Source organism: Phocoena phocoena, chromosome X (genome assembly GCF_963924675.1).
Source record: "Phocoena phocoena chromosome X, mPhoPho1.1, whole genome shotgun sequence".
NCBI classification, from domain to species: Eukaryota; Metazoa; Chordata; class Mammalia; order Artiodactyla; family Phocoenidae; genus Phocoena; species Phocoena phocoena.
The window spans coordinates 41,114,319-41,128,861 of NC_089240.1; the positions used below are offsets into that span (position 1 = coordinate 41,114,319).

The window sequence follows — 14,543 nt, forward strand, 5'->3', positions numbered from 1 at the left end:
TTCATGGCCCTTCCTGCGTCAGCAGGAATTCCTGTTCCCTCCCAATTGCACCACAAAACTTAAGTCTAATGTTCAACTACGGAGCTTGGAAACTGAGAACCTAGGGCAAAACGACCTGTCTGCCGAGGTTGCACTCCCTGCAGCAGGACAGCCCCGCTGAGTCCTAAGAGGGGCGGGGCAGGGCTGGGGGTGGTGGTGGCGGTGAGTGCGTATGGGCCGACCGGGCCCGCCCCTGGGGGCTGGCGCAGGAGCCGGGCGTGGATTGGCTGTGTGCGTAAGTCGGCCTCTCTTCATAGGCCGCGCAGGGCTGCTCGCGGGACTTGGATTGGCTCCCAGGGCGCTGAGCGGTCATTGGCTGCGGTGGGTCGTCAAGGCGACTGAGAGGAAAAAGAGAAGGGGTTTTGGGCCTGGCCGGCGAACCGAGGCTGCGGGCGGCTTGGCGGTTCCGCGGGGTGGTGTCCGGACTGCTGCGGGACCCGGGCCCCCGGGGTTCACGCCACAACTCCAGGAGGTGCCTAAGCCAGCGCGCCGGCGAGGAGTAGTGGCTAGTGGGACCCCGCGGGCCGGGACCATGGGCTGCTTCTTCTCCAAGAGGCGGAAGGCTGAGAAGGAGTCGCAGCCGGAGGGCGAGGAGGAGCGGCCGAAGCAGTACAGCTGGGACCAGCGCGAGAAGGTAACCAACGTCACGTAGTGGCTGGTCTCAGCCTTCCCGAGCCCGCTCGGCAAGGGTCCCCAGCGGCCGGGCAGCGCTGAGGGGGCGGACCCAGCAGCTGCCGCTCTTGCGCGCTCGCTCTCTCCCGCGAGTAGTTGAAGTCGGAGTGAATGACTTTTGGGGGAGCAGTGAAATTCAGCGTCAGAGAGGGCTCCACGGAGGGCGGTGCAGCGCTGGAAGGGGCCCTAGAGCTCATTGTCCAGGCAGATGGACACTTCGGGCTTTCCCTTCTCTGTGCACCCTGCCCTCCGGTCCAAGGATGGACTCCAGGGAAGGAAGGAGAACCCGGAATGCCCCAAATCTCACATCTCGTTTCACTCGCAGCTCCGAGCGGGGTTTTGTCCAGTCCTCGAGTTACACATGGAACTGATCTCATCTCTTTCGCGGCTTGTGTTCTTTCTGTGGTTGTTTTCTCTTTTGTCTGCCCTAGCCAGTAAATCTCTTTGGTGCCTCCTGATATATTCCACTGATGAATTTTCTCAATGACGAAGTGGACCGTTTGACCTACAGCTTTGTATGACCTCCTCTTCCACTTACCCGAAAGGAATAATGAAAATGGAATCAGCCTTGGAATGTGTGTTAAGACCGTAAGATGAAAATAACCAGCATAAGCCAGGCAATATTTTATTGTTGCTTTCATGAATGAAAACGCCCTTATTTTTACTTTTCTATGTAGCCAGAAACGAAAAAACTTTGAACACGTCCACTAGTCTTACACAAAGCGCACTTAGTCATAAATTTCATAATGCTTCCTCTTTCTACATAGTTCTCCATTTGTGTTTAGTAAAATACTTTGATCCATCAATTATTTTTCTCATCCAAACGAAAATAAAGACTTTTAAATGAGTTTTATGAACAGTTAACTCCTTGCTTAATAAACATATCTGTATCCATGACTACTTTATAGTAAATGTCTTACTAATGTTTTGATTTCATAGACCATCCCACATGATTTCCAGTCCCCAGCAGAATGTATTCACATAAACTCAGTTCTCCAAGTGTCAGATTTTAAAAATTGGACGCTTTTTACAGACTTCTCAGCCCCATCTTTCTGCCCCTGTTTCACAGGGTTGCATGGTCTGTTTATTAATTCTCTTTTATCCATACTTGATAGAAGCATTTTATAATGTAACAGTGGAAAATACTATATTTTCTGTCTGAAAACAAACCCTTTAAAAATTCTCCTGGACTATTAGAGAAAGAATTACTAGCTTACATTTTGAGACAGTGGAGATACCACATTTCCCAACATTGCTTTTTCTTTTAGGAATTTTTTCTTTTTCTTCTGGAATTACTAAGAATTCACTCTAGGGTACCTCTAATTTATGATAGCCTGCTAAATTTTATGTGATTTTAAAGATTTTTTTCTGGCTCCTTACCTCTCATGAGGTCAGTATGGGTAGTGCGCAAATGTTCTGTATTAGTCCAGTGATACTTTTACTGAGTTTAGCATGGTCTTGCTTGCTCCTAGAAGATTTTAATTGTACCTTAAAAAGAATGGGATGCAAATGCAGCCCAGAGAACATAAATGAGATACGTTGGATGTATATTAACAGAATGGTTTGTATTAAAAGTTTAGGTCTCTAATGTGATCATGGACTATAACATAAACAATTTTAAAGTTATATCAGACAATTACCATTCAACTTGTAAGACTTAGCTGTAAAAAAGAAAGTACAAAAAAAAAAAGAAAAGTGCATTGCCTGAAAAGTTTCCTTGCAACTTGGAAAAGTGGTGTTTAGATTTTTCCTTAGGTTGTGTAATCAGAGTATCTTTATTGAGAGGCACCCTCTGGGTTTTGGGTTTTGACTTGTGTAATTGGGTCAGCCTTAGGGGACTGAAGCTAGAAGAAATTGTCTCAATTAGAAAGAATGTTTGGGGACTCAGTGTTGTCATGACAACTGGTATACTGTAATCAACAGTGTAAGAAGCTCATTTTCTATTGCTGACTTGGAAAAAAAAAGCTTATTGTACAATTACTACATTGACATGATGAGAAATATTTTTGGATTGTAAGATCTGTGTTTAAATCATTTGGAAGGAAATGCTTTTATCCTTGTTATCTGTATGCTGCCTCCCATAACTAAGAAAATTATTCAATATATATGTTCTCAAACACCAAGGAAAACTCAAAATTATAAGAATTATTATCCCTGCCCTTGAAGAGCTGACTGGCTTTTTTGAGTTAAAACAGGAAATATTTAAGTATCACGGGAAGATGAGTAGTATAGAAAAGTAGCTTTCATTTTCTAGTTATTCATACCAGTACTCTTTCTAGACAATAGAAATGATGGCATAGGTATGAAAATTGTGATTTTGAGTATGGACAACACATCTGTGTCCATTCAGGTTCCTCAGTTATAAAATCAAACCTGGTAAAAATTTCTCTACTGTTTAATAAGGTAAAGGCCTGTCTTGAGAAAGAGGGTTAGACAGTACTGGTCACCTCTGAGGATAGAACTTGGGCCAGAGATTGGGCAGGACAGAACCAGTCTCAGTATAAGGCAGATCATAATTCCCAGAGTTGTTCTTCAGTGGAAAGGGTGGCTTTGTGAAGAACTGATCTCCATGTTGGTCAAAACATTCAGGCAGAGGTTGGATGGAGACCTACTAGGAAGAAGTGTCTGCATTGAGTAGGGGGCTAGATGCTGTTTTTAGCCTTTTAAGTACGTGAGGTATTCTAGTTATCCATTGTTGCATACCAAACCACCCCAAAACTTAATGGCGTAGAATAATGGCAAGTACTTATTTTGCTCACAACTCTGCAATTTGTGTAGGGCTTAGCTAGGTTGGCTCTTTGCTTTATCTGGCATCAGCTGCAGCAGCTTGACTGGGGGTTGGAGGATCTGCTTTCAATATGACTTAATCACAGAGCTGGCTGGCAAGTTGATGCTGGCTTTTGGCTGGAAGCTCAGCTGGGGCTAAGGGCCAGAGGCCTCTTCCTGTAGCCTGTGCTTCCCCACAGCGTGATGGCTGGGTTCCCAGGGCAAGTGTCCTAAGAGAGACTGGCAGAAGCTGCATGGCTTTTTCTAACTAGCCTCTTAAGTGATGTAGCATTACTTCTGCTATATTTTGTTGGTTGAGGCAATCACAGATGTCCACCTGCGTCCAAGGGGAGGGGACCTCTTGATGGGAGAAGTGTCAAACTTGTCGACGTGTTTTAAATCCTTTACATAAAGTTGTTGCTGCTTAAAGGAAGTAACTAGCTCTTCGTTTATTCATTTTAAAATAGCTATATTGAGATAAATTCATATGCCATACAGTTTAATAATTTAAAGTGTACAATTCAATAGTTTCAGCAAGTCCACAGGGTTATGTTACTATCACTATGATCTAATTTTAGAACTTTTTTATCCCTCACAAAAGAAACCCAGATCCATAAGTAGTTACTCCTCACTCCTCCTAGCCCCTAGAAACTACAGTTTTACTTTCTATCTCTATAGATTTGCTTATTTAGGACATTTATCAGTGGAATCATACAATATATGGTCTTTTTTTACTTTCACTTAGTGTGTTTTTGAGATTCATCCATATTATAGCATATATCAGTAGTTTATTCCTTTTTATTGCTGAATGACATTAACAGAGTAGATACTTTATTTCATTTTATTTATAAATAAATTTTATTTTACTGTCCGTTTTGTTTATCCATTCATTAGTTGATGGACATTTGGCTTGTTTCCACTTTTTGGCCATTACAAATAATGCTGCTATGAATATTTGTGTACAAGCTTTTGTGTAGACATATGTTTTAATTTCTCTTCGATATATACTTAGGAGTGGAATTCCTGGGTCATATAGTAACTCTGTGGTTAACTTTGTGAGAATCTGCCTAACTGTTTTTCAAAGTGTCTGCACCATTTACATTTTCACCAGCAGTGTATGGGGGTTCCAATTTCTTCACTCATATAAAGTGGGAAAAGGGGAAAAGTGCACGGAGTGGAAAGTGTATGGGACTGGGGTTTTAATTTGCATTCTGCCCTGTACTATATCTCACTGGTCAAGTCATTTAGCTTTTCCAGCCCTCAATTTCCTAAGATCCCTTCCAGTTCTTTAATTCTTTGAGCATCTTAGGAGAAGAGGTAAGCATCAATAGAAGCATTCAGGCAAATCTGAATGAACAGAGAGAATGTGATAGGATGTAAAATTAGATTAAAAATCAATTAGATGATATGAAAAATCTTTTCTAATCCTAAAATTTCATAATTCTATTTTGTGGTTATATATTTAGCAACATGATGTGTTATATAAATATAATACTTCACCTTCTCTTGTCATCAATGTATATAAGATCAAGGTACTGGTATTTGTTATTTTCACTCATGAAATTACCTTTCAGCTACATAGCTATGTTGCCTTGAAACTGACTTAACAATGTTTAAGTTTTAAATAATTTGTTTATTTTAATTGAAGTGTAATTTACATAATGTAAAATTTACCCGTTTGAAGTGTACAGTTCTATAAGTTTTGACAGACAAATACAGTCATGTAACTATCACCATAATCAAGATATAGAACAGTACCATCATCCCCCACAAATTTCCTCATGCTCCTTTGTAGTCAACTCTGCCTCCAGCCTCTGATCTGTTTTTTATCCCTATAGTTTTATCTTTTTGAGAATGTCCTATAAATAGAATCATGTAGTAGGTAACCTTTTGAGTCTGGCTTCTTTCACTTAGCATGACACATTTAAGATTCATCCATGTTGTTGCATGTATCAGGAGTTCCTTTTTATTGCTGAGTAGTAGTCCATTTTATGGATTTACCACATTTGTTTATCCATTCACCAGTTGAAGGACATTTAGGTTGTTTACAAATTCTGGTAATTATGAATAAAACTACCATAAACATTTGCATACAGGTTTTTGAATAAACGTAAGCTTTCATTTCACTTGAGTGAATACCTAGGAGTAGGATTTCTGAGTCATATGGAAATTGTATATTAAACTTTATAAGAAAGTGCCAAACCCTTTTCCAAAGCAGCTGTGCTATTTTGCATTCCCGCCAGTAATGTATGAGAAATCCAGTTTCTCTGCATCCTCACCAGCACTTGGTATGGTCAGTTTTTAAAAAATTTTCAGCCATTCTAATAGGAGTGTAGTGGTATTTCATTGTGGCTTAATTTGCATTTCCCTAATGACTAATTATTTGTGGAGCATTTTTCCATGTACTTATTTGCCATCTGTATATTTTCTTTGGTGAAGTGTTTATTAAAACCTTTTGCCCATTTTTTTTACTGGGTTATTTGTTTTCTTATTATTGAGTTTTGAGAGTTTTTTATATATCCTGGATACAAGTCCCTTGTCATGTGGTCTTGCAAATATTTTTTTCCCAAATAATGACTTGTCTTCTCTTAATAGTGTCTTTTTTTTTTTTTAAAGATTCACATTTTATTTATTGTTTTTTTGCTACACAGCGTGTGGGATCTTAGTTCCCCAACCAGGGATCGAACCCACACCCCCTGCAGTGGAAACTTGGAGTCTTAACCACTGGACCGCCAGGGAAGTCCCTTAATAGTGTCTTTTGAAGAACAAAAGTTTTCAAAATTTAGATAAAAGTCCAATTTTCAGTTTTTTCTTCTATGGATCATGTTTTTGGTTTCACATCTAGGAAATCTTTGCCTAACCAAGATTACAAACGTTTTCTCCTCTGTTTTCTTCTAGAAGTTTTAGACTTTTTGGTTTTATATTTAGGTTCTATGATCCATTTTGAGTTAATTGTTAAATATGATACAAAGTATGGGAGATTTCTTATTTTATTTTTTACATATAGATGTCTAATTGTTCCAGCACCATTTGTTGAAAAGATTATCCTTTCTCTATTGAACTGCCTTTGCACCTTTGTCAATATATACATAAGTCTGTTTTTGAATTCTGTTCCATTGATTTATTCACCTAGTAAACATTGGCTTCTGTTTGCATATGGTTGAATACGAAGAAGCAGCCAAGAGAATATACTTAGGAGCCAGACTGCCTAGGTCTGAGACTCAGCTCAAGCATTTACTATGTGACCTTGGGTAAGTTGTTTAGCCTCTGGGTGCCTCAATTTTCTCATCTGTAAAATAGAGATAATTATAGTATACAACCCTCATAGTGGTTTTTATGAGGATTGAGTGAATGATTATAAAGCACTTAGAATGGTGCCTGGTGCCTATATAGTGCTCCTTATACTCCTGAGGAGTATTTTGAACTTCTACCTTATTTTGAACTTCTACCCAGACCAGATTTCCATTAAAACTAACAAATGCCATTATTTCATCTTAGATTATCACTATGGAAGTTTAACTGTGGAGGTGAATTTTAATGAAAAATTTGCATAACTGCTCAGTGAAAGAATAAGATGTTCACTTTTGTTTTCTGTTAGGAAAATAATACTTACCTAAGTTTATTAGCTATATTAGGTGAATTCCAACTCCTGAAATGTTTCTTTGATTTTTGAGAGTATATCCACTACCTTTCAAGGATTGTAGTTAGAAATATGACCTAAACTAAGCTCACTTCATAAGTGATTCTTGTGAAAAAGTAGTTTAAAAACTTCACCTTTCGTGTTTGTGATTTTGGGCACTTTGAGAACTAGTAACTTTTGCAAAATTATTATGGTACTAAGCTTCAAGTTTTTTATTGTCACTTTTTGTTTTGAAGAGCTTTCAGGAATTGTTGAGAAAGTAAGTACAGCAATGTAAATCCTAAGTTTCTCCTTTGTAGATCATAACGATAATCGGAATAATTTTATACTATAGAACTCTTTAGTTATAGGATTAATTTCACCCAGTGAACTACGAGAACTGAGGTGTTTCGATAAAATATGTAGAGCAGTAAATCACATTTAATTCCTCAGCATTGGCAGCAGTTATGGACTGAATGTTTGTGGTTCCCCACCACGCCCCACCCCGCAGCCACCTCCAAATTCATATGTTGAAACCCTAACTCCCAGTGTGGTTCTGTTTGGAGATGGGGCCTGTAAGGAAGTAATTAAGATTAAATGAGGTCATGACAATGGGGCCTTGATCTGATAGGATTAGTGTCCTTATATGAAGAGGCATCAGAAAGCTTGCCATGCACCCACTCAGGAAAGACCGTGTGAGGATAATTCAAGAAGGCAACCATCTGCAGGACAAGAAGAGAGGTATCACCAGAAGCCAACCACAATGGCACCTTGATTTTGTACTTCCCAGCCTCTAGAACTGTGAGAAATAAGTTTCTGTTGTTTAAGCTACCCAGTCTGTATTATTTTGTTATGGTAGCCAGTCTTGGTCTGTTCAGCCCATTGTAACAAGATACCGTAGACTGGGTGGCTTAAACAACAGAAATTTATTTCTCACAGTTCTGGAGGCTGGGAAGTCCAAGATCAAGGTACCAACAGATCCAGTGTCTGGTGTCAGAGATAAATACAGCTGGACATTAGTTAAAGCAGTGAAAACAGATTTTTGTTCAGTAACTACTGACGGGGGAAGGAGCTGAGCTCCATTCTGATTTGTGCAGAGGTGACTTAAGCCATTTAAGGAAGAATGAGGGAGCAGGGAGAGCAGGGACTCGGTAGAGTCAGAGAAGTGAAAAATTACAAAGTTGGTCTGTGTAAATAAGATTAGGTCAGTCGTGTTAGCTGGCAATTTTATTTATTTATTTATTTATTTATTTATTTATTTATTTATTTATTTATTTATTGCGGTATGCGGGCCTCTCACTGTTGTGGCCTCTCCCATTGTGGAGCACAGGCTCCGGACGTGCAGGCTCAGCGGCCATGGCTCACGGGCCCAGCTGCTCCGTGACATGTGGGATCTTCCCGGATTGGAGCATGAACCCGCGTCCCCTGCATCGGCAGGCGGACTCTCAACCACTGCGCCACCAGGGAAGCCCCTAGCTGGCAATTTTAGAAGTTAGGATCTTATCCTCCCACAGAGACTGGTAAACAGAGGCCCTATCCTTCCTAATAATTACATTTCATAGGAATGGATCTCAGGTCCTTGAGAAGGACACTTCTCATTAGTAAGAGATGCAGTCACAATTGTAAGCCCTTTTTAGTAAATGCTTTAAGACAGGGAGGTCAGTGGCCTATCATCAGATGTTGGCTAGAACAAATAGTAAAATTTCCTGCAGAGTTGAGCTTCCTCAGGCAGGCATTTTAATGGGAACCTGGGGTCATTCTAGGGACAAAGCCTTGTGCTAGTAGAAGCCATGCTAGAGTTTGGTCAAGTCTGTTAGTGCAGGGATTTGGACGAACTTGCAGTGTGCCAAGAGTTCTGCAGTTCTTACTGGTGAAAGCCTGCTTCCTACTTGTAGTCAGCCGCCTTCTTGCCATGTGCTCACGTGGCCTTTCCTTGGTGCCTGCCTGCATGGAGAGAGAGATCTCTTCTTATAAGGACACTAATCCCATCGTGAGGGCCCCTCCCTCATGACCTCATCTAAATCTAATTACCTCCAAAAGTCCCCACCTCCAAATGCCATCACATTGGGGGGTTAGAGCTTCAACATATGAATTTTGAGAGGACACAAACATTCAGTCCATAACACAGCCCAAGCAGACTAAGACAGCAGCTCAGTAATTTTAAAGTTAAGAATAGATTTTCTTTCTGCATTTGCAACAGGTCTCAACTACAACTACTAATATAGTACTAATTATAATATATTATAATTAATATAGTTGAAATTTCTGTTTAATACTGTACATTTATAATATATATCATTTCCCATGCCAAAAAAATTAGCTGAATTCCTTTAAGTAAGAAGTATTAACTTTTATTTTTTATCTTTATCCGAACAGTGGTTTGTTTCCTATTTAATTCGGAGATAAATATGCTTGCAAACTTTTGAACTTGCTGTCTGTCTTAGGCAAAGATAATTTGGCCAGAATCTTGAAGCCCAAATCAATTCTCCAGGAAAATACACACAAAATTTTACGTAAAATTTTTAAGGAGTTTCTGGTACAGTGAGAGAAACCATAAACTGAAGCTTGAAGATTCCCCTTGCTCATTGAGTTTGAGGCCTTGGTAGAGACAGGCCAACTCCTGGACTCCTTTTCCAAAAAACCTATTGGTGGCACTCTAGATCATCTCACTCCCACTGTGGGAGGTAGACAGGTGCTGAGAAGACAAGCTGAAGAAGACCAGAGAACGTTTTTTATCCTCCTTAAGGCCTAAAGCAGAACCAACTTAAACCACTCTTGCATGTTCCTGAGTCGATCAAGATCCCATTAGCCTACTCCATGACCACATTCCCATCCCCTTCCACTGGCTCTACCAAGTGGAAGGCAGCCTCAGCCTCCTTTTACTGCAGGTAGGGACAGAAGAGTATGTAAAATGGAGAGACCCAGGACTGACATTAAAAGGAGTGCCTCTGCCTGGCTTTGTGTATAATTATCTTCCTACTCAGAAGTTGGCCAACTTGAACAGTGACCTAAGTGAATGTCCCTAAAAATACATTTCAGAGTCTGTCTTCTTTGGGGATGAAGTAGAGAGATGGGGTGTGGAGAAGTGTATAATCATCAATCTCAGTTACGCTTCATATTTGTTTATTCAAGAGATACCTGGAGACCACCTACTTCTGCTTATACTCTGAGGTAATGAAGATTAAGTAGTTAAAATGGGTTCAGTAAGTATGTGTGCAGGGCCTCTGTGGTGCCAGGCACTGTTCTAAGCGCTGGGGAAAACGGGTGAACAAAACAGATAATCCCTTCGCTCATGTAGTTTATGTTCTAATGGAGGGCAGCGGGGAGACTGACAATAAATACAGTTCATATATAGTGTGATTAAAAAGAAGCTAAGTGCTTTGGAGAAAAATAAAGAAGGGTAAAGGGGTAATATTATTGGAGGAGGTGTTTCTGTTTTAAATAGATTGGTTATAGGATTCAAGTCCAAAGTTTTAGATACATAAGGGGATGTAGATTGGTATTTAATGTAATGTAGGTACTCAGAAAAAGGAGAGCAGGCTTCTGGTTGAGGGAACTGGAAAGCGTCACAGGAAAAGTGTGACAGGTGGGCAAGTATAAGAACTAGGAGAGAGCCTTCTGGGTAAAGGAGAATGAGAGGGCATAGACAAGTTACAGCAAGTGTGTCAGATCTACTGAAGAATAAAGTTCCCATAGGAGGGTGATAGGAGTTAGGACTAAAATGTGAGTTGATATCATATAGTAGTGACTTACATTGAAAGGTTTTCTAATAATGAACCATTTTTACACTACCTGCGACAAATCCAACTTGGTTGTGGTGCTTTCTCTTCTTCTAGGATTGATTTAATTGACAATTTTTTCAAAACATCTATAGGCATGAGTGAAATGGACCTAAAATTTTCTTTTGTTATGTCTTTGTTTTTCTTATTTCTTGCTGGACAGACTAGTAGCATGAATTAGGACTGTTGCTTCTTTTTCTATTGTCTTTAAAGGTTTGCATAAAACTGGGATGAATAAAACTAGAATCTGCTATAAAACCATCAGAGTCTTGTGTTTTCTTTGTGGGAACACTTTAGCCACTGCTTCTATTTCTTTAGTAGTAATAGCTTTTTATTTAAGCTTTTAACTTCTTCTCAACTTCGCTGTGGTAAGTTATTTTTTAAGAGATGCATTCATTTCATGGACAAAATGTTTTTTAACTTGTTGGTATATAGTTGTTGTTATTCTCTCTCTCTCTTTTTTTTCTTTTTGTGGTACGCGGGCCTCTCACTGTTGTGGCCTCTCCCGTTGTGGAGCACAGGCTCCGGACGCGCAGGTTCAGCGGCCATGGCTCATGGGCCCAGCCGCTCCGCGGCATGTGGGATCTTCCCAGACCGGGGCACGAACCCGTGTCCCCTGCATCGGCAGGCGGACTCTCAACCACTGCGCCACCAGGGAAGCCCTATTCTCTTTTAAACTTCTACTTTATTTATAATTATATGCCCTTTTCATTCATACTATTTTTGTTCTTATTCTCTTGATCATTCATACCAGAAGTTTGCCTCATTTTGGGGTTTGTTTCTTTGTTTCTTTGTTTTTTTGTTTTGGCCATGCTGCGCAGCTAGCGGGATATTAGTTCGCTGAACAGGGATCAAACCCATGCCACCTGCAGTGGAAGCATGGAGCCCTGACCACTGGAGCACCAGGGAATTCCCAATTTTCAGATTTTTCCCCCCCAAAAAAACCTATTTGGGGCTTTGCTGATGTTTTCTATTGTATATTTGAATTCTAAATCATTAATCTCTCCATTATTTTTATCTTTTTTCCTTCTACTACAGAAAGTAGGCTGATTCTACTATTTATTGTCTAATATCTTAAGATGGACATTTAACTCATTAATTTGAGAGTTTTTATTGTAGCTATTTAAGTACCATTTTTTCTGCATTCCGTAGTTGGTGTTTTAACATTTATTCCTAAGTATTTTTAGGTTTTGATTATGATTTCTTTAAACCTTGAGTTATTTAGCACTGTGGGTTTTTTTTTCTTTACATCTTTATTGGGGTACAGTTGCTTTACAATGGTGTGTTAGTTTCTGCTTTATAACAAAGTGAATCAGTTATACATATACATATGTCCCCATATCTCTTCCGTCTTGCGTCTCCCTCCCTCCCACCCTCCCTATCCCACCCCTCCAGGTGGTCACAAAGCACTGAGCTGATCTCCCGGTGCTATGCGGCTGCTTCCCACTAGCTATCTACCTTACGTTTGGTAGTGTATATATGTCCATGCGTCTCTCTCGCTTTGTCACAGCTCACCCTTCCCCCTCCCCATATCCTCAACTCCATTCTCTAGTAGGTCTGTCTTTATTCCTGTCTTACCCCTAGGTTCTTCATGACATTTTTTTTCTTAAATTCCATATATATGTGTTAGCATACGGAATTTGTCTTTCTCTTTCTGAGCTACTTCACTCTGTTTGACAGACTCTAGGTCTATCCACCTCATTACAAATAGCTCAATTTTGTTTCTTTTTATGGCTGAGTAATATTCCATTGTATATATGTGCCACATCTTCTTTATCCATTCATCTGTTGATGGACACTTAGGTTGTTTCCATCTCCGGGCTATTGTAAATAGAGCTGCAATGAACATTTTGGTTCATGACTCTTTTTGAATTATGGTTTTCTCAGGGTATATGCCCAGTAGTGGGATTGCTGGGTCATATGGTAGCTCTATTTGTAGTTTTTTAAGGAACCTCCATACTGTTCTCCATAGTGGCTGTACCAATTCACATTCCCACCAGCAGTGCAAGAGTGTTACCTTTTCTCCACACCCTCTCCAGCATTTATTGTTTCTAGATTTTTTGATGATGGCCATTCTGACTGGTGTGAGATGATATCTCATTGTAGTTTAGATTTGCATTTCTCTAATGATTAATGATGTTGAGCATTCTTTCATGTGTTTGTTGGCAGTCTGTATATCTTCTTTGGAAAAATGTCTATTTAGGTCTTAGCCGATTTTTGGATTGGGTGGTTTGCTTTTTTGTTATTGAGCTGCATGAGCTGCTTGTAAATTTTGGAAATTAATCCTTTGTCAGTTGCTTCATTTGCAAATATTTTCTACCATTCTGAGGGTTGTCTTTTGGTCTTGTTTATGGTTTCCTTTGCTGTGCAAAACCTTAGAAGTCTCATTAGGTCCCATTTGTTTATTTTTGTTTTTATTTCCATTTCTCTAGGAGGCGGGTCAAAACGGATCTTGCAGTGATTTATGTCATAGAGTGTTCTGCCTATGTTTTACTCTAAGAGTTTGATAGATTCTGGCCTTACATTTAGGTCTTTAATCCATTTTGAGCTTATATTTGTGTATGGTGTTAGGGAGTGATCTAATCTCATACTTTTACATGTACCTGTCCAGTTTTCCCAGCACCACTTATTGAAGAGGCTGTCCTTTCTCCACTGTACATTCCTACCTCCTTTATCAAAGATAAGGTGACCATATGTGCGTGGATTTATCTCTGGGCTTTCTATCCTGTTCCATTGATCTGTCTTTCTGTTTCTGTGCCAGTACCATACTGTCTTGATTACTGTAGCTTTGTAGTATAGTCTAAAGTCAGGGAGCCTGATTCCTCCAGCTCCGGTTTTCGTTCTCAAGATTGCTTTGGCTATTCTTGGTCTTTTGTGTTTCCATACAAATTGTGAAATTTTTTCTTCCAGTTCTGAGAAAAATGCCAGTGGTAGTTTGATAGGGATTGCGTTGAATCTGTAGATTGCTTTGGGTAGTAGAGTCATTTTCACAATGTTGATTCTTCCAATCCAAGAACATGGTATATTTCTCCATCTATTTGTATCATCTTTAATTTCTTTCATCAGTGTCTTATAATTTTCTGCATACAGGTCTTTTGTCTATTTAGGTAGGTTTATTCCTAGATATTTTATTCTTTTTGTTGCAATGGTAAATGGGAGTGTTTTCTTGATTTCACTTTCAGATTTTTCATCATTAGTGTATAGGAATGCCAGAGATTTCTGTGCATTAATTTTGTATCCTGCTACTTTACCAAATTCATTGATTAGCTCTAATAGTTTTCTGGTAGCATCTTTAGGATTCTCTATGTATAGTATCATGTCATCTGCAAACAGTGACAGCTTTACTTCTTCTTTTCCGATTTGGATTCCTTTTATTTCCTTTTCTTTTCTGATTGCTGGGGCTAAAACTTCCAAAACTATGTTGAATAAGAGTGGTGAGAGTGGGCAACCTTGTCTTGTTGCTGATCTTAGTGGAAATGCTTTCAGTTTTTCACCAGTAATGTGCTGTTGGATTCTCTTTGCTAGTATTTTGTTGAGGATTTTTGCATCTATGTTCATCAGTGATATTGGCCTGTAGTTTTCTTTCTTTGTGACATCCTTGTCTGCTTTTGGTATCAGCGTGATGGTGGCCTTGTAGAATGAGTTTGAGAGTGTTCCTCCCTCTGCTA

General features: G+C 39.6%; 1 protein-coding gene across 1 annotated transcript in view; it reads left to right on the forward strand.

Annotated features, from left to right (window-relative positions):
- Positions 1-396: 396 nt before the first annotated feature.
- RP2 (RP2 activator of ARL3 GTPase) overlaps positions 397-14,543 on the forward strand; it is a 46,349-nt gene continuing 32,202 nt past the window's right edge. The window contains exon 1 of the mRNA XM_065900965.1: positions 397-673. Within this exon, the coding sequence (XP_065757037.1) occupies positions 572-673 (102 nt within the window). The 5' untranslated portion in view covers positions 397-571. The remainder of the gene's footprint in view (positions 674-14,543) is intronic.